The following is a 20,896-nucleotide window of genomic DNA, read 5'->3' as shown; positions in this document are numbered from 1 at the left end:
GGTGGTTGCAGTTTGGTGGTGATGAGGTGCGGAAATGGGTTTGTTTTGGGGTGTGGGTTCTCTCTCTCTTGACTGCCGGATGTGGTGGTGGACCAGTGGGTGACATTACGGGGAAAGTAATTGATGGAGAAATGTTTAAGGAAGTGTAAGGCAGTGATCAGTTGTGCTCTAGGTGGTGCGTGGTGGTTGTCGGCAGAAATGGGTTTGGTTTGGGTGAGAGCCAAAATGGGTTTAGGAAGAAGAAGGGCAATATTGGAAGATTGCACCACTTTTAAAAGAATTTGGGAGAAAAAATTAATGGATCTAGACGGAAGGCTGACAAAAGGGGTCTAGGAGAAAAGTAAACGTTAATGAGGGGGTCTGGCCGTAGCGAATTTCGAGAGAGGGGGTGACCGTGAAAAAAAGATAACGTTGGAGGGGTGTATAGGTAAATCATCCATAAATGTATGGAACAAGGAAGTAAATTTTTTTTCTCGGAAGGAAGGAGAGCAAAGGTTGAATGATGGTTAATAAAAAGACAAGGACCCGTTTTGTAGGTGGAAAATCTTACCGTTGGAAGTTTGAAAGAATCATCCCTGGTGTAAATGAAGTTGTAGCAGGTTACCGTTTGACTGCAAATAAGACTGTTGTGGCACCTTGGTTGGTTTACAAGAAAGGAGAAAAGTAAGAAAAAGGCAAAAGGACAAAAAAATGAAAGAATACATATTTTAATAAGTCATAGGTAAAATAGAGATGGTTTGTGTAGTCCTGACACAAAAATTGCCTAGGTAAAATAGAATTATGGATTGTTAGGTAGCTAAATTACCCTTGGTGTACTTGCTCTTACAGTTGTTCGGGTAGAGGTAATTTGATTTGTGCTTTTTTTTTGTTGGGCGGATATTTTGGGAAGTACAAATTGTGAGTGAGCCTCAAAAAAGTATCAACACCAAAGAGTGCTCCCCCTTTATATATTATATTAGAATAGAATAGATAAACTCTTTTCTAGTTTCTACAAAGAGCAATAATCAGTAACCAGCAGCGGGGAAGGAAAAATAAATAAGCCGTCTGGTTTAGGATCTATTTGTTGAACCGGTTGACGATTCTGCTCAGGCGGTTCATAAGAAGTTGATGATTCTGATTGGGCTTTTTACGCCTAGCTCCAGAAAATAGAACCCTGACGTCCTACTCATTTACTAACTTGATAAAAAATCCCAAAATATTTTCTTTTTTAAGCTCAAGGACAAACGTTTTTTGCAATAGAGTACACAAACAAGTGCTTGTCAAGATTACTATAGTACCCTTAAAAGTTCAAAAAACTAGTGAACATTCACTAATCATTAATATAAAACGTGTAATAACATATTAAACTTCACAGTTCGAGTAGACTTTAGAACTACTAGCACCTCACTAATTGATGCAACATGCATTAAATTTCAAAGTGTAATGAAACATCACTAATCATCATAAAACAAAAAAATGTAACACAACAAACTTCAAAAAACACAACAATCCAAAAGAACTAATGATATTAGTGAAAACCTCACTAATCATCATAAAACATAAAAATAAATAAATAAATAAACTCAATAGAACACACTAGCTAGTTTGCATTATCTAGTGATTTTTCACTAATCATCATAGAACATAAAAACTTAACAAAAAAAATCAATTGCACACATCAATACATGAAAACTAGTGAAACTAGTGAAACTTTACTTATCATCATAAAACTTTTAACCAGATCAAACGTTATAGTGACTTTTGAAAAAGTGAAACCTCACTAACTAACAACATATATTAGATTTCAAATAAAACTAGTGAAACCTCACTAATCATCATAAGATATCTAATCACAAGAACATCATGAGATTCAAAATTGATATTATTGTGTGTGGGAGTATATATACACACACATGGGGAGAGAGAGGGAGGGGGAGAGAGAGAGAGAGAGGTCGCAGTTGTTGAGATCAATGATGAGAACGGCTGGGAGCGACAATCAAAGCTGCAATTGATTGGATCGGCGATGGAAGCAGCGACGACGGATAGTACGGTTCTCCAAACTTTGCATGTCTCTCTATCTATCTCCTCCACATTTGGCCCACCTTTGTCACATAGAGCATCAATTGGGGCGTGATCGATTTGGCTTTGAGAATGACGAAGAACATCGCAACAGAAGGAGAGAGAGTCTACGTGTTTTGTGAGGTAGGGGTGTGAGAAGATTGATGCCTGGGTATTTGTGTCCAAAATAAGGGGAGTGTGTGTGTGTGTTTTCTCCTTTTGCTAAATGATTATTACACCTAAAATTTAAAAGCAAGGGAGTTTTGCTAAAAAATTGTTTACCGTTATCCTTATGCTGTGTTGGTATTAATTTGATGGATTTATGACTAATGTTTCATTATTGTAATCAAATTGATTGGGACAAATTACCAAAACGACGGAGATGAAAAGAGTGTCATACTCCTACAAGTCTGCAACACGTCAACACACAAATATTTTGCTCAAAACACACTGAATAATAATGATCCAATACAAATCTCTCTCGCTAAAAACAAATATACCTCTCTCTCTCTCTCTCTCTCTCTCCCCCCATATATGGTTGGATAAATAGCAAGGAGACCCCCTCATCTATTACTCGTTATCACATAACCCCCTCCATCTCTAAAACCTTTCCCCTAACTACCTTCACCTATTTGCCGTTATCACCTAACACGTTTTCTTGCTAAAATGACCCCTATTTTTCATGTTTTGGACCAAAATACCCTTTTTAGTGTATATATGTCCTAGTTATTAGTAAAACTCCACGTGTGCCTCCATTCTCTTTCTAAAACACAATAAGCTATGGCATCTGGTGGGTGTAGTATATCCAACAACAAAATCAATAACAATGCATATAGCAACAAAATCAGCACCAATGCAAACACTGCTAATGTATACATGAGTAATGTTATATGCTGACATCTCAAAAAAATTGTTATATGCTGCTGTAGGCTAAGAGCACTTGTAATAGCTTCAAGGATATTGGCAAACCAAGGTAGAAGGTTTCTAGTTGTGTCAATTTCCGGGTTAAAAAAAAATTGCACAAATTCATGATCATTTCATGTTTTGTTCTACATTTGACCATGCATAACCTTTCGTTTGCAATTTTTCAAAAAAAAAAAAAAAAAACTAAGGGTGCACATTCTTTTCATGGTGGAGGGTCCTAAGGAAGTGGAGTCTCAAAATTTATGGTGGAAAAGATTGAAGAGTTGGAGGAGAAAAATGAAAAGTGGTCCCAAAAAAATGAAATGATGAAGAAGAAGACAGAAGACTTGGATAGAGAGATTGTAGACTCGAAGATGAAGATGGCTACATGCACGTGCCTCCTATGTCATTGCAACATCATCTTGTGACATTGATCAACCAAGGCCCACCTTATGATAATTCTCCATACAAGATCATTATTGAGGAATGAGAAGTTATTTCGAGTGGTTTAACATACAATGGCAACTCCACTGGACAAACTATTCGTGAAGGGAATCGATAACAAATAGTTTTGAAGTCCCAAGATGGAGACTAAACATGAAATCAATCTTGGCATGAAGGTGATAGCTTTTAATGAGATTTTGGATAGCAGCTGATACAGTAAGAATAGCCTTTGCTTACAAAATATTACTACGTTCTTTAAGGCGGCGGCAGTGCCTCAACACCCCTCCATATCCACACCATCATGTAGAGCTCATGACTAAGTGTATATTTTCACATAAATAAAGAGTCATAGAAAGTTTCAGGGTACTACATGATAGTGTCTCGTATAATTTAATAACTCATTATTACTTATTACTAAATTGTTCTGAGCATCGCACTTGAGCGCTCAAGACCAGTTCTTGAGTACTCAGGAATGTTGTTAAGCGCTCTGGAGTACTTTTTATACTAGCTTCTACTTTGTCCATTGTAAACCTTTATTTTAAGATATTTGTAGTTCTTGGATGTGCACTAGTCCTTCAAGAACCCAGTAGTTGTTAGAGCTTGCGAGGAAGCAGGACTTGAGCGTTCAGCTGCTTATAGTAACAATCCTCTGTTTTGTTGTATATTTCATGTTTATTACTATAACTGTACACTACTCATAGGCGTATACTCACCTATGATGTGTTTACAGTTTTAATCCCCTACTATTGTTCCCCTTCCCCTACTTGTTTTAAAAAGTTAAAAGATAAAAAATGGTTTTAAAATTTCACAAGCATTGAGTAGAGACTGACCCCCACATCAGGCGAGAGGGGTGCCGTAAAACCGTTCCCCTCTCATAACTGGCTCTCAAACCAATGTTGTCTTTGGTTATGATGGACCGGTAAAAGGAAATAAAGCCTTTTTCAAATAAAAAGCGACATATGTCATTTAAGTTCGGTTTCTCAGATGGCGAACCACTAAAATCCGGGTGGCGACTCCAAATTGAACGCGCCGTTTGCTAATTTTCCAAGGAAAGAAAAAGACGATGCACTCTGCCGGGCGGGTAGCCCATAGTGACGACTCTGCTAGGGACCAATTACGCACTTTGAACTTAAAACACTTGTGAACAATCCATCAAAAGTCTATCAACACAACAAGCTTCGTGTTATTGAAGAAAGGAATGGTGATTCAATAGGACCCTCGCATCCTCGCATCTGTCTTGAGACTTTTCCGGTTGTTCACTTGTGTAGTTCCTTCAGGCCCCGTTTGATAATGGGTTTGGGGGTTGGGATTGGAGTAGTAATCCTATGGGACTATTAATACTCTGTTTGGTAACAAAAAAAGGTCCGGACTATTAGTCCGTTGGGATGTCCAATTCGGCCTTTAGGGGGTATTATCAATACCCCGTGGGACTTGGTTTTCGTAGTCCCATCCCAACCCATTCTCATTACTAATCCCTTCTCATTACCAATTTCTTCTATTAATCCACCCATCATCTAATTCCATTCCAAACAAACATACTCATTATCAATCCATTCTCATTAACAATCCATTCTCATTACCAATCCCAATCCTAATCCTATCTCTTTACGAATCTCATCCATCTATCACTGTTATCAAACGGGGCCTCAAAGTGTTGATTAAAGAGAGCCAAATTTGAAAGGTGCTTGTGGGATTTTGAAACCATCTTGTCTTTTAACTTTTGCACTACACCTATTTAGCTGTTGTCTAGTCGTGCTGGTGTGTTTTAGCAATCCTGCCCAGCTTGGTGGTGTCGAGGCTTCCTAAAACGCCCAGTAACTCCCAATCGTGATGATTTTATCGTTTGACCACTGCTTTACAGCGTACACTTGGTGGTGGGAGGTATATCTTGGCTCTAGTTCAGGGAAACCCTCTAAACCAAAACCTGGCCTTCACACACATAGAAAGCTACACCGCATATGCCAAATTATGTTGATATGATAAATTATTTTGATCTCTGTTTTAGAAATTTATTCTAATTTATATGCTTTGTCATTCGTTGAGCTTATCAACTCACTGATTTATTCCAACTTCTTTTTCATACAAGTTGGAGAGTTAGACAAGGACTCTGGCGGCATTTCGAGAAATTATTTGGTGGACCTCTTGAGGGCGTCTCATTCTAGTTTTGTGTTTCATTTTATCGCTTCTGCATTGAAACATTTGTCACATATTTGGATTCCTTTTATTATAAATGGTTCATTTGCATTGTTGGTTATGAGATGGTTGTGCCCCATGCTTTTGGTTGAACCGTTTTGGATGAAGTTGTTTGAATAAAAAGATTCTTGATTGCTTAGTAATTCAAAACTTTGGTATTTAATTTAATTTTTTTAGGCAGCATATCCTACAAGTTTGGGTCTTTTGGTTCATGACCGGTTATTACTTTTTTTGGGGTGTGACAACAACTTAACTCACATAATTAGGTCCTACTTTTTACCCTTTTGTGTCATATAACAACACAAATTTAACTCCACTATTGGAGATGGCCTTAGTAGGTTTGTGTTCAATTTGCCACTCCTGACATCTTCCTTAGAATGGTTCAAAAAAAGTGTTGCCAATTAAAAAATGGTTCGGAAAAAGTAAAGTCCATTTGTTTTTTTTTTAGGGTCTAATATTCTATTTTGGATTGACAAATGTCTATTTTGTAGAGTTAATAGGTAAAAATTGATATAATTTTTTTTATTTTTATCTTAATAGTAGATTTCATTTGAAAAAAATAATAAGAGTAAGTAAAAGTATTATAATGATAAATTTACGTAGGAAAAATTATTACTCAGCTTTTAGAGGGTAACGATGTGTATTCATAAAAAGTTGAAAGCGGCACTCTTTCGTTCCACCCATACCAACAGCTTTGGCATGAGCTTTGCTTTGACCCCACTGACCAGCTTAGCCGGCGCCGCCCCTGTGAGAGTGAAAATGGCGAAGAGTAGCACAGTGAGCAGCGCAGAGAAGCTGGTGGAATCGGCGATGAAAGGCAACGATGCATCCCACGACGCCGCCCATGTCTTCAGGGTTCGAGACCTCGCTCTCTCTCTTGCTCGCGAGGACGGCCTCTCTTCCTCTCCCGATTCTATGGAAATCGTATGTTTATATCCCCAGCACTCCGTAATAAAAATAAATAAATAAATATGCCCACCACTCTCAACCCTCCCCCCCCCCCCCCCCCCCTCCCCCCCCCCGCCCCCCCCGGATATCAATAATCAATTGCAATATTGTAGGCTGGCCGTATACACTCCTTCAGTGGGCTTTTGTCTGTCCTCGGGCGTATAAACCTGCGTTTTCACCATAAAAATTAAAATTTCCTGGGATAAACCTGCGTAAAAGATTTAATTGAGCTATTGGTGTTAAAAAGCTTTTGAAATTTGTCCACGGAAGTATATTTTTAAGGGTCTTGCTAACCTCCGCCCAGTAGGCGCAGAATAATATGCAAATAATGCCAAACAAGTTCTGACATATCTCATGAGCATTAATACACTACACTTTCTTGGATATTGATGCACTTTCTACGTATTATCTTCCATTGAGGTTGAAATTAGTATTTCCTATTTTTAAATGCACGTGGTTATGAAATGGACAAACAAAAGCGGGCAGAGGGAGTACTTGTGACTGATTGAATTTACCGATGAAAGTGACAAGACGTTGCTAAGTGGATGTCTTGATTACTATTAATTAGCTGATTGAGCTTCATCAAGTTGAATTTACAATGGTTACCAATCATGCTAAGTGGATAATCTTCATAGTACATATCTATCTGAATGTTAGTTGCAATAGTCAATAGTGTATCTTTACAAACTTCTGACTGATTGCATACCCCGATCAAATTCATGTTCCGTGTTTTCAGTGTTGAATTTTCTTTTTGTTTGCTATTTTGTTGGGAATGCTAAGTGGGTGTCTTGATACCTATTTGAACAGCTTATAGGTAAAGTCAAGTTGAATTTCCGTTTGGTTAAGTGTTTCCCATGTACCTGTGTGCTTCACAAAGGATTATTATTACTTTTTTTGTGGCAAGAAAACAGTGCATCAACTCGTGCTGGCATTGTTAAGGGAATTAATAGTTCCATCTGGATATTGTTTGAAAGATAATCCGATTTAGAAAAATAAAAAGCTCTTCCATGTAATACCAACGAGTACCATATCTGGGGTCATATCTCGTTTTTCATTAATGAATTGGTCCAATGGATCCTGCTTTTTAGAGCTCCACCTGTACATTGGTGTCATATGTGTTGTACTCAAGACATGGTCACGCTAGCCAGTGATAAAATATGCACGAACTAATAACTTGTTTAAGACGAGCACTATTGTGCAAGAAGTTTGTATTATACATGTATGGCTCTCTTTTTTCAACAACTTGTGAGAGCCCATAAGTGGGCACAATCCCACATCGAGGAAAAAATGAAAGATTAACCTTTTGAGCCACTTGTTTCGGCTAAGGGTCAAGCAGGTCAATTGGGTTGGGTCGTTACAGTTGGTATCATAGCACAACCTTGGTTTACATGGTAGGGGCCACCTCTAGAATCTGGTGCGAGCCTGATGTGCTGTATGGAACTAAGTGCCACACCATGGCCACCAGGGAAAGATTGCTGGTCATTGCAACGGGGACCTTGCATCATAAGGTGGGGAGATTGTGAGAGCCCATAAGTGGGCACAATCCCACATCGAGGAAAAAATGAAAGATTATATGGTATATAAGACATGACCCACTAGCGACTATTAACCCGAGGTTATCCTTTTGAGCCACGTGTTTTGGCTAAGGGTTAAGCAGGTTAGTTGGGTTGGGTCATCAGAACTTTGTCAGTCATATCAGGATATCAGGCTAGTGGACAGCTTCTTAGTCTGATCCGTACTCCTTACTAAAATTGCATAGATTTGGGATCAAAATAGGCACTGTTTAAGCCTACTATATCTCAATTTGGTTAAATTAAATAATTTTTTTTTGTTTAGTTCCAAGTATGGGTTGAAAAGGAAAGTGGGTGGTACTTGCAAGTTAGAACGTTTGTGTGCTGCAGCTTCAACATCCATAGCTGCATGGTACTCAGTTTTCTTCTGTTAAGATGTCATTTCATCATGTGTTTTTTGAAAAGGGGTTACTTGTGTTGTTGTTAGTCATTGGACTGGTGAACCTATGATTTTATATTCTACTTCTCAAGCCTGCTACACTGCCTTTCAATTGGCAATCATCGTAAACTTTAATTGGAGACTGCTCCATAGGTTTAGATTTTGCTACTGGTAAAAGGGATGTGACTTTCAAGTTTTAAGTCCTATGAATGAAGGCTTGCTCAATTTGGTCAAAGTGGTTGACATGGGATTCCTATGTAAAGAAGACTTGGGGGCCAAAAAGCATAGTTAGACGGCTAAGCTGAATCATAATTTTTTCAACTTTTCCAGTAGTTCTTTCTGTATTTTGCAGAAGGTCGCTGTTTTTCGAACATAGTAATTGATTTTATGATGGGGGAAAGGGACCGTCCTTATTTTCTAATATCTCGTTGTCAATGGAAGTTGAAATGTGTTGTCCTGGAGAACAACTTTTGAAAGGTTCTCATTAGTGCTAACTTCTAACCATGTTCGGTTGTTGAACTAAAATCGATGGGATTGGAATGTTTGTCCATCCAATCATAGGATGAATTGGCCCTAAAGTAATCCCATCCTTCATTTGGTAGGTGATGGGATAAGGATTGGTCTCTGTTATACCCCGGATGCGTTTGATTGTGGGCTTATGTCATTTGAGAATGGACTATTTTGAAATAGTCCTGCATGGTCCTGTGTTTGATATGCTGTGCAAGGGTGGGAGTATACACCAACCAGCCTACTTTATCCCCATTATACCCCATGTGGGCACGTGTTCTCTTTTCCCATACGTGCTCTTTCGGGCGTGCCAAAAATTATGTTAGACAAAAATTTGATGCTTTGCTAAACATAATCTCACTCACATGAAAATAAATCACACGAGGTTTTATTAAGTGGTTCGGACCCATTCAAGATATAGCATATCTCTCAATTACATCTTTTGTTTCTAAAGAAAACCTTTTGATTCCTAATACAAAGATGAGTATTTATCCGAAAGAGAGAGTATGGGAAAAGAGTGCTTGTTTATTTCAGTGGCCGGACCTAGATCACTTATCTAGGTTGCCTATGTACCCATAATTTGGGATCAAGCCATACGTAGTTCATGTTCGAGGATTTGAATCGTTTTTGGTGAACTTTAGAGGTTCACGATATTTGACGATATTTGTGACTATACCCATTACTATGAACCGAGTCTTCTCTTTGCACATATATTTTTTTATATATTTAATATAATGGGGCAAATTGGCCATCCTCTTTATGCCCTTGCTTGGCTGCTATCCTACGCGCAAGTGGGAAATCTCTTACCTTATTGCCTTAGCCATAGCAGAGAAACCCCGGAAAAAAAGGGCAATCCTGAGAGACTTCCCCACGCAGTTCTTCCGAATTTCGAATAGTATTGAAAATCCTCTGTTTGGAGCTTGTTCGAGGAAGAAAATAAGCAAGCACTGATTTCCAAGAAAATAATTGGCAATCAATGAGAAATGATGGAGAAACACAAGATCGAGTGTTTTGTAGGAGAGAAGAACTTGTGCTTGATGGGCTTTAACGAAAGCCTTAACAACCGGTAACCTGGGGAACTCATTCTCGAATGGGTACGGTCACAAATATTGTGAACCTCTAAAGTTCACCAAAAATGATTCAAATCCCCAAACATGAACTAAGTACGGCTTGATCCCAAATTATGGGTATGTAGGCAGCCTAGATAAGTGATCTAGGTCCGGCCACTAAAATAAACAAACACACTCTTTTCCCATAATTGCTCTTTCGGATAAATACTCATCTTTGTATTCAGAATCAAAAGATGTAATTAAGAGATATGCTATATCTTGAATGGGTCCGAACCACCTAATAAAAACTCGTATGATTTATTTTCATGTGAGTGAGATTATGTTTAGCAAAGCATCAAATTTTTGTATAACATAAATTTTCACTAATCCTAGGACACCCTACAAATTAGTTCTGCAATCAACATGACTTTGTCCACACCAAGATTGCACTCTAAATGCATGACAAAGCTTGATATTCTCAAATAGTCCAATTCTGTGGGACCTAAATCCAGAATCAACTGTTTGACTGGCTAATAGCCTAATAGGAAGTTGGAACACTTATCCCAGGAGGTCGCTTTAGCTTTTGTGAAAGGTAATTGTAAAATGGGTTTCATCGTTGTTACTTTACCATTTATTTTGTGGGGTGATTCTTAGTAAATCTATTGACTAATATAAAAAGGGAGAGCCCTTTTTGGTGTGGACAAAAAAATGAAGCTGGCTCACACTTTCTCTATTCCAAAATTGTACAAAAAGATGACAGATTTTACACTTTGTTACCCTTTGCCACTCAATAACCATAAGGCTAGAAATGTAAACACACATTACGTAACCACCCACATTATTTAACCACCCACGATCAAAATGGTACAGTTTTTTTGCACACGCGTCAGAGTGTGCCACCCCTTCTAGTGTAATAATGGTGCACATTGCTGATTTCCTCTTGATCTGGTGGTGTTAACTTGTTTTTTGTAATTGTCTATCTTCCAACCTTGTAAAGTCTAGTTCCAAGACCGTGCAATAAATGAACACACATCCTCTCTTATCTAGTTTCGTAAGTGGTACATTTTTTTTATTTATAAATTTCAGCATGCTTTTCTTAATGGAAAAATGGAGCAAAACACTGAATTGACATTAGATGCTGTTGTGCGCAAAGATATGAGTATAATGTGTTTGTGTGAACAAGTGGCCTTTGGCCATTGACAGAGCTCAATGGCGGAAAATGATTTATGTAGCCGACCCCAAGTGATTGGGACACAAGGCTCGGTTTGGTTTGGAGCAAAACACTGCCATGGGTATCTAAACAGTGTCAAGGTGTTTCTACTGGATTTCTTACTTCGAATTTCAAACTACGTAGTATGAATGAACGTGGATGATCTTATTGGACCTTCTCATTCTTTATCCAAAATAGTAATTGCAAATACGTATTTTGAAGCCATTTGTATGAAAGTGGGATATTTTATTTAGAAGTCGGTTATGATAGAAGACAACTGTCGGTATATCACAGTCAGGTACCTACGAGTTGGAGTATCTTTAATAGCTCAGTCATCCATAGAGGAACACTTTTGCTATGTTTGATGTACATACCTTAAGTCCCAGGCAGTTGGAGGACTTCATGCTTTTTCTTTCTTCCTGTTATTGTCAATGGTGTTTTTTTTTTTTTCTTTTCTTTTCTTCCTGTAGGACAGTTTCTTTTCTCTTTATCTGGTTCATTTTCTGAACCTGTTATCTGCATATCTTGGCAGGTAGAGCTTGCTGCGCTCCTCCATGATATAGGTATTCTATATTCTCTCTGTTGTTTCACTAAGAAGTCTGGATTTTTTTTTACTCTGCCTGTTGGTTTTGTGTAAGTTGTAATACGTTATCTAATTTTTGATTTGCTAATGTTGTTGCTTGTTGTATGTGTTGTAAGTGGTAGCATGAATCATGCCGTTATTTTTTTTTTTTGGTACTTCGGAAATTCATCATGCCATTGTATTATTGATAGAGCATGAATCACACCATTCATGTGAGGTACATATCTAATATTAATTAATGAAATATAGCAACAGTTCTTGTCATAAGCTTTCACATTGTGCTCATAGCATCAGAGTCAATCTCTTCTAGTGATAATCTTTGGAGTCACTAATGCCATTTTTTGTTGGATTCTTTGCTGCAGGAGACTACAAATACATGAGGTTGGCATTATTCTTTCTTGTTTACTCATTGTGTTACTCTTCTCTTTGATTATGTGTGGGTACTGAAGACACTGAGACAACTGTTAATGTGCTTTAACTAATTTATATTTACCGTAGACAAAACACTTTTGCTTACCTGCTTCTAAGAACACATTGCAAGTGCATTTGTGTGCATCTATTTTAAAATTATTTATTCAATTGCTTTAATGTTTAATTTTCTCCTTTATCTTCTCTTCCTTTCTTACTACTCTGCGTGTAGAGATTCATCAGAGGGGAAAATTGTTGAGGAATTTTTAGAGGCCGAGGGTGTAGATGAGAGCAAGAAGATAAAGATACTAAGCATCATAAAGGGAATGGGTGAGTTTCTCTTAGGCAGTTTGTTTACCTTCCTCGATTGTTCATCTCAAGAGATATGACCTATTTACAATGTTAATTACTGTTCTTCTTTGTATCTCCATTGATGATTTTTACAGTTTAACTGTTCACTAAAAGAAACATGTGTACGTGGGGCACGTTGTTTGGTGTTGCATAACCTCCAATGGTATAGGCTCCTCGTGACCTTTATTTCAATGCCGCAAACTAACTTATTCCCTCTGGGTTGCTGCATGGCTCCAAAGCTTCAAATAATCACACTCGCCTTCACGCAAAATATACACCTGTACTCCCAGTCCCCACCTCCATCTCAGCACACGTTTGCCACACCCATTACTAACACCAAAAGACACCAAGGCAGCACAATTCACTTGCAATTGAAATTAATTTAACTGCAAGTTGTGGAGTTCGACTGTTTGATGAGAGTTGTGATTTTTTTGGAGTTGATGGCGGTGGCGGCAAAGATTTGCTGAATTGGGTGCATGTAATAGTGATTTTGTCGGGTGGAGGTGCTGGTGGTGCTTTCCTATGGTCTTTTGGGTTTGCGGAGGGCTAGGGAAGGGAGAAAGGTTGTTGAGAAAGAGAATCCTTACATCCATGTCCACGAGCCGCAAAACACTTGCCCTTCCACCCCATCCTTCCACCGTTCACCTCCTCAAACCATCAGCTCCATCCGGCGGCACACACTCTCTCTCTCATAAAACAAAACAAAAAAAAACTTGCAAAGTGGGAAGGACCAAAAGTTTACACCCTAACAAAGTAAAGGTAATCTCACCATTTTTTCCTTTATGGTAATCTCTCTATTTTCCCAACGTATGCTCCGTTAGAACTAAGTTTCAAGCTTCTTAAATAATCTAACTTCTCAGGTGTTGCATTTTCTGCCTTCTCTGTCTAAAATTCTACTATTAGTTAAATGCGATTTAGTCCTAACAGATTTGTTCCTTGAATTTGTAGGTTTCAAAGAGGAAGTTGAAGGATATGCAGATAGTAAACATTCTGCAGAATTTGGTGTTGTGCAAGATGCTGATCGTCTTGATGCAATTGGTGCTATTGGTAATATGATTGTGTTACTGTTCTTTAGTGCTTATACTCTAGGACTTTTCGGCATGTGGTGGGTTTAGTCCTGAAGAAACCTTGTTGAGTTGTGTGATTGAAAATGACTTATCTTGGGTGATGAAATAAAGGAAAAACGCAAAGTGTATCTTAACCTGGTGCACTTTCTACAAAATAGTCTTTTCATTTGTCATGGATGATATATTCTGCTCCTGGCTTCTGAGAATGAGGTTTTTTTTTTACTCTACTGAAAGCATCTTCTGATACATACTATGATATTGCATTGAGAATTGAGCCTTTGGTATTGAGATCAAGGAAGATTTCTTTTCATTGACCTTTCTTTACTTTTTCTGCTTTTGTTTCATTAATTTTCAATGTTTCAAAGTTTCCAGCGGTCCAACATCACATGTAAACCTTCAATCAATCGCGAGTATGAAATCTTGTGAACTGAGACAAATCCTAATGAACTAATTACTACAAAAAATTTCGGAAGTCCACAGTAAATTGTACGTCACTTGTCCAACCTTTTAAGAATAGGAGGGACCTTCTTGCCTCACAATTTTGTCTACATCTTCTGGTAGAGGTATGCTTATGTAAACATGTACTGATGTTTGTAATAATTGGGCTTCGTAAATGCTATTAAACTGAATTAGGAGGCAGAATCACTTTTTTCATGTCAATGCTCTCCAACTGCACGTGACTCAATGTTTCCTTTGGTTTCAGGAATTGCTCGTTGTTTGACTTTTGGTGGAAGTAGGAACAATGTGCTCCATGACCCGAGCATTCTGCCGCGATCAGATTTGTCCAAGGGACAGTACATGGAGAAAAATAAGCAAACTACTATGAATCATTTCCACGAGAAGCTTCTGAAGCTGAAGGATCTGATGAAGACAAAGGTTAAGGCCCTGTTTGTTTGGCTGGAATAACTAGTGAAGGAATATACAATCACATAGGATAAGGGGAAGGATTACAAATATCACATCCCCCAAGATTTTGGTTTGTAGGATATTACATCTGATGGATATTCAATTCTAGCTGTAAAAGTCCAATCAAATGTGGGATATGAGGTCCCTTAGTTTTATTGTCCAAGTAGATGTTTTAATCCATAACAACAAAGGGGGCCTAAACGTGTTGCAATCTTGTTCCTAGACTTATATCGGTCATGCAAGTGTCCTCATAGGAAAACTTGCATCTTGGCATCCACCTCCCTTTAAGTGTATTTTAGGATCGTAGTGTTAAGTTTATAACATGCATGTGATATGTTTATCAGCACGAGTCAAGTATCTTAAATTTCAAGTACGTATAATGTCTACCGATTGATTTCCTTTCATTCAGGCTGGGCAGAGGAGGGCCGAGAAAAGGCACAAGTTCATGGAGGATTTCCTGAAAGAGTTTTATGAAGAATGGGATGGGAGGTCCTGAATAAGGTATTATTTGTTGCCTGTTTATTCCCTCTATGGCAATCAGCTTTCTGATCGTTTGACTTGGCCCATGACAAATTCCACGGTCTTTCACATACCTGGTTTCGGGCCTGTCCCTCCTGCTGTTGATGGAATACATATATTACCCTTGGCACATTTAGGTTTCATCAAAATAGCCTGGTTACAGTAATGGCCATCTCATTAGATATGCTCTGTTCATACTCCATGACTTGACAAATGTGTGTCCATTCCTGGAATTCTATTGTTCACCTTATGGTTCAACTATGATGAACTTTGTGCCTCAAGTATCAGACTCTGTTTCCATTTGTTTTGTGGCTTATTTCCTGTACTCGGTTTGATGCTGTTATCAATGCTTAAAACATGTTTAGGAATAATTGTTTAAGATTTGCGACTTTTGGTCATGGTATAGATAAGCATATTTGCATTGTGGCTCAAATTATACATCGCCCACATCACTCTTTTTATTTCACTCTGTTTCCTTTGGCGCTTGACCAAAGTTGTTTGAAAAGCGAGAACATCAGCTTTAATGTTGGCAGCGTGGAATTCATGACATGCTGCTAATACGTAAAAAGCATGCATCTCTTCCCATGTATATGCAGGGCACTCAATACTCATTGGGAATGAAGTCAATTACTTAGCGGCAGTTTGGATGCCTCGAACCCTTTCTCTAGAAAGAGAAAATTTATGGTGCACGTGGAATTCATGACATGCTGCTAATACGTAAAAAAACATGCATCTCTTCCCGTGAATATGTAGGGCACTCAATACTCATTGCAAATGAAGTCAATTACTTAGCGGCAGTTTGGATGCCTCGAACCCTTTCTCTAGAAAGAGAAAAGTTATGGTGCCCGTGTATACGTAGGAATGTTATGAGACATAGTGGTGCTAGTTATGAATGGCGCTAAGACTTGTTAGATAGCTTGATATATACTGTTGGGTCCATATCCTAAAAGCTGAAGCTTTTGGGACTATTGGCAACTTAACATGGTATCAGAGCTCAGGTTGCAAGAGGTCTTGGGTTAAAGTCCCTCTATTTGCATTTGGTCCCCGTTTGCATTATGTTTCTCTCTTTTGCATTCTATTGCAATATGTATGGATGTTTGCATCTCCACATGCAAGTCGGGGTTGCACGTGAGGGAAAATGTTAGATAGTTTGATATACATTTATATTTTCTTTGATCCTCAGTTTGATATACATTGTTAGGCACATTTTCTATCAGCTTAAGCTTTAAGCTTTTGGGACTACTGACAACTTAACAAGACTAACTACAAAACTTACTTTGGCTTCAAGGGTACTCAGGCTTCAATGTTGAAAATTACAAGACGGAGAGAGTATTGTTTTTAGTTACAAGCTCCTCTTGTGGTTGTCCCTTCATCCTTGGAAAATCAAAATATATAAATCCTTACGACATACTACTGGTGATGCCTGAGGTTAATAAAAATTTAACTCAAATTACTGATCACCAATCAATCAATAACAATCAATCCATTATTCACTTACCAATAAAAGAAAAAAAAACAATCCATTATTCAAGGGTAATGACTTCCTTGAGATTCCTGTATCCATGCTCATTCTCATCACCCTTCCCAGCTTACATTGTTTTTCTTCTCAACTTTTATAAGACGCGACACAAACTAAATAAAGAGAAAAAGGAAGAGAATTCAAAACATATAACACAAATCAGGCTTGCAAAGTTGATAGGATGTTAGAACTAGCAAAGTTCAGAATCCTGTCGCCTGACTAGCTTCACCTTCAACCCATGCTTCATGTACATGGTGAGGGCGAGCTTCGGTTCCACTGGATGGTTATCCACTACCTTCACGCGGTAGCGATACAAGATGGAGGCTGCCACGAACTTCATCTGGTAGTACGCAAAATCCTTGCCTAAACACAGGCGGGGCCCGCCGTTGAACGCTGTGAACTTGTAGGCTGATTCGCTCATAAACCGGCCGTCTCTTAGCCATCTCTCCGGCTTGTACTCCCTGCAGTCCTTCCCCCATATGGCCTCCATTCTTCCCATGGCATAGATTGCATATATGATTTTGGTTCCTTTTTTCAACACCGTCCCATCTGGAAATACGTCATCTTCCACCACCTGACCATTGCAAATAGAGTCATTTCTTAAATCTATATTTGGTTCTCTCTCTCTCTCTCTCTCTCTCTCTCTCTCTATATATATATATATATATATATATATCGATTGGTGATAATACATCATGAGCCAGATGTCGATTTTTTTGTTCACTAGGATTTCGTTAATTAATGATGTTAAAGAACTCAAAATGAGTGTGCTCTAGCTATGAATTGAACTTTGATCAACTGTGCATAAGTTGGGAGATTGATGTAGTCAAAATCTTCCAAGTAATCACTTCCACCTAAGTTCCACCATATTCTCGATAGGTATCTACTTCACCTTATGAACGGCTAGGTTATGAATATTTCGTGTATTTCAAGGAATTGACAAATTCCCATCAATTGGGGCAGGTATCTTTTTTGGGTAGATTCAGGTAGGTATCTATATTCCTATAAGGAATTGAAATCAACAAGATGGATAAGGGAAACAAAACCTACAGTTCGCTGTGCTAGGACTCGAACCAAGGCTTCGTGACTCGCAACAGTGCACTACTAGGCTTCAAGATAAACACACACACTGTGTGTGTGCGTGCGCGTGCATGCACGTGTGTGTATCTTGGCCACAGTAAATTTATTACGGCTTGTAGATGGACAAAATTACACACAGAGAACACCAATTTGACTAGAGGTTAAATCCTTGGTATTTTCATGTTCCTTTTTATTCTTGATATTCAAAATATTATCTTAGATATTCGAATGTTAGTTTCTTCCTTTCAGTATGTTTTTTTTTACCAAGGCCACCCGGCAAGATGTGAGGGATATGCCCACAGGCTTGCTCGGAGTCGTGTTTGCATTAGCTAGTTTAGTTTAATGGAATTTTTATATATTACTAGTTCTAAAATAAAAAAAAAAAATTTGCTGCATAATAATTGAAAAGAAGGGAAACAGCATATAATTAGTTGTTTTGGGTAGATTTTGTACCTCCTTGTGATCCACGGGTACAGAAGGGTACAATCTTAGAGCCTCTGAAAGGGCAGCCTGCAAATACTCCATCTTCTTCACCTCCTCGGGCCTAAATATCATCTCCTTTGCAGGATCTTCTTTTAGTTTGTCCCTTTCTCCAATTATTCTGCATATTTCTGCTAGAATTCTCTCCTCAATGGCCGGATTCTGGTCAAGCAGCCAGAAAAACCAGCTCAGCGCCACCGATGACGTGTCTCTTCCAGCCAGTATAAAGTTGACACAAATATCCCTCAAAAACTTATCAGAAAACAGCTTTCCCTCCTCATCTTTCAATCCCATGAACACCGTTAACAGATCTGATCTTTGCTTCTTCTCCGGGGAATAAGTGGAGAGCTCTTTCTTCCTGGTCCTAATTACTTCGTCCGCGAACTCATCGACTCGCTTTATTGAGCTCTTTAGCTGCTTCTCAAACCCTAATCCCACAGACCTCATGGTTTTCCATATGAGAGTAGGTGTTACAAAGCGTAGGAGTGTGGCTTCTGTTGCATCCTCAAAAGCCTTAGCAAATGGAATTACAGGGAGACCTGGACTTAAGCAGCCTGGATCTACCCCGAAAGCAATCATACAAACGTTGTCAAATGTGAGTCTCAGTAGAACATCTTGGAGATCAAATACTTCTGATTTCTCGATAGAATCGTTTAAGACTAGTAAGAGTCGAGCGTGAACAAGCTCGAGTAATGACTCAGTAGTCAAGTTTCTAAACTTGGCCGAGTGGAACTCAATGCTTGCCGTCTTCCTCTGGCGCTGCCATGTCTCATCGTCCGCGTTGAATATGCCATTTCCAAGGAGATCGCGAACTGTATCGCGGAAGTAGCCCCCTTTAGGGAAGTTCGGGAACTTGGTCTTGAGAAGGTGCTCAAGGTTACGAGGATCCGAAGTCACAACACAATTTAGGTTGGTGAACCATGGGCCTTTGAAGACAAACGTCCCGTTTTGAGTGCAGAGTACGCCTGTGATCCACTCATACATGTTGTCCTGAAGACCGGCCACCAACGACGGTAACATTCCAACGAAGGGCCACACAGGGAGCCCTTGGCGTTTTTGTTGCCGGATCGCATGTATCGTCATGAAAACGACAACAGCAAGAAAAATCTCAAGAATTTGGATCTCCGGCAAGAAGAAATGCTTCCCGGTGACCTCGCGGGAGGAGGGGGAGGAGGACAGAGAGGAACTCATGTTGTTGTTGTTGCTCACAAGGTTGGAATGAGGAGGAGGAGTGTGGGGGAGTAGAAGTAGTAATAGTAGAGCATGGTAAGAGTTAGTTGAAGGTGGTGTCATGTGTTATATGGTGGTGAGGGACTGTGTGTTTCTTGGCGTGCATGAGTTGATCCACTCTAGTGGTTTGATTTGGTAAGCTGAAATGAATGCTAACTTCTTTTTTTTCATGTGACTAACTAAAACCAGTAGTACTTTTCTTGGACTATGGGGTTTTGCTTGGTAAATTTAATTAATTATTCCTTTTGTCTTTTGAGTAAAGAGTTTTTATCGAGGTTTTACCCTTTTTCAGGGTTTTGGAGGATGGGAATTAGGTGGGTGACAGTTAACCTAAGCGCACCAATCTGTATCTACACACGCTTCCTCGATCGTGGCTTAACTTAACAATTTGATGCCCCCTTATATTAAATGCAGCAGAATATGGTCACCCAACAAGTTCATTCATTCTTCATTGGATCGATGATGAATTAATGTATCATGTTCATGTATGTATAGTGGATGTGGTAGCATTGTTTTAGGTGCCTGCCTTAAGACTCCATTCAATTGCAAGGAAATGATGGGAAAGGACAGGAAAATCAATTTTTCTGTGTACAGTAATCAGGAAAGTTGTAGGACTCACAAGCTTCAACTTTCTCACTGAGAAATACTTAATTTCCAGCAAAATAGGTCTTGCCAAAAAGAAGAAATTCTTGTTTCTTTGCAAGATTTTTTGTCAACAGAACACACACAGGAAAATAATTTACTTCACCTCACTTCACTTTTCATAAGAACCAATTTCATCTCACAACTGAACGGAGAGGCTCCATTCAATTGCAAGTAAAGGAAATGAAATTACTGAAATGTCCGACTTTCATTTATTTTTTGAGTGTTTAGTTAGCAAGAAAGTTGTGAGACCCACATATCTCAACTTTCTCACCAAGTTTAATTTTCCTCCAAACTGTGCTTTTTGCAGGAATCTTGTTTGTGTACTAGTTTGCTATACAATTAAACTACTATTACTATTAAACTTTCTTTTGAATTTCTTTCATCATATGAACACGTGTAGAAAAATACTTTTCATTTTCCTTTATTTTACGTCACTGAAATTTTTCTCGAGAGCAATTTTCCTGCACAAATTTCTTGAAAAGTGAACGCAGCCTAATTGTAAACTGGTTTGTGAACCTTCTGGAAGAGATCCCTTGATGCAAGACAATGAACGATAGAAACAGAAAGAAGATTGAAGAAGAAAACAACCTTAGCCATTCACACCTATGGGGAAAAAAAAAGGCATGATTTGTGAACCTTCTGGAAGAGATCCCTTGATGCAAGACAATGAACGATAGAAACATAAAGAAGATTGAAGAAGAAAACAACCTTAGCCATTCACACCTATCGGGGAAAAAAAAGGCTTGAGGAGTTTGGTCGAACAAGAGTATAACAGCAAATAAGAGGCTTATTCTCGCCCGCTCTAGACTACCTAGAACGAGAAACGAAAAACTCAGGTCCTGTAAATTCCGAGTATAATTCGTTTAC

The 20,896-nt window shown here is 38.7% G+C and overlaps 2 protein-coding genes across 2 annotated transcripts; one reads left to right on the top strand and one right to left on the bottom strand.

The window, feature by feature from the left end:
• The first annotated feature begins 6,190 nt into the window (after positions 1 to 6,190).
• On the top strand, positions 6,191 to 15,508 carry LOC131301019 (uncharacterized). The gene is made up of 7 exons (XM_058327110.1): positions 6,191 to 6,501; positions 11,774 to 11,804; positions 12,187 to 12,205; positions 12,465 to 12,562; positions 13,532 to 13,630; positions 14,354 to 14,526; positions 14,966 to 15,508. Exons 1-7 carry the CDS (start codon positions 6,214 to 6,216, stop codon positions 15,050 to 15,052), a joined length of 795 nt encoding a protein of 264 aa, XP_058183093.1. The 5' UTR covers positions 6,191 to 6,213; the 3' UTR covers positions 15,053 to 15,508.
• Positions 15,509 to 16,504: 996 nt separating this feature from the next.
• On the bottom strand, positions 16,505 to 19,625 carry LOC131301018 (cytochrome P450 86B1-like). Its single transcript, XM_058327109.1, has 2 exons — positions 18,128 to 19,625; positions 16,505 to 17,168 (listed from the first exon to the last, which is right to left on the bottom strand). The coding sequence occupies exons 1-2, from the start codon at positions 19,445 to 19,447 to the stop codon at positions 16,785 to 16,787; spliced, it is 1,704 nt and encodes a 567-aa protein (XP_058183092.1). The 5' UTR covers positions 19,448 to 19,625; the 3' UTR covers positions 16,505 to 16,784.
• Between the last annotated feature and the right edge of the window lie 1,271 nt (positions 19,626 to 20,896).

This window comes from Rhododendron vialii, chromosome 9a (assembly GCF_030253575.1).
Source record: "Rhododendron vialii isolate Sample 1 chromosome 9a, ASM3025357v1".
Lineage (NCBI taxonomy): Eukaryota > Viridiplantae > Streptophyta > Magnoliopsida > Ericales > Ericaceae > Rhododendron > Rhododendron vialii.
This window is presented reverse-complemented; position numbering and strand designations above follow the sequence as displayed.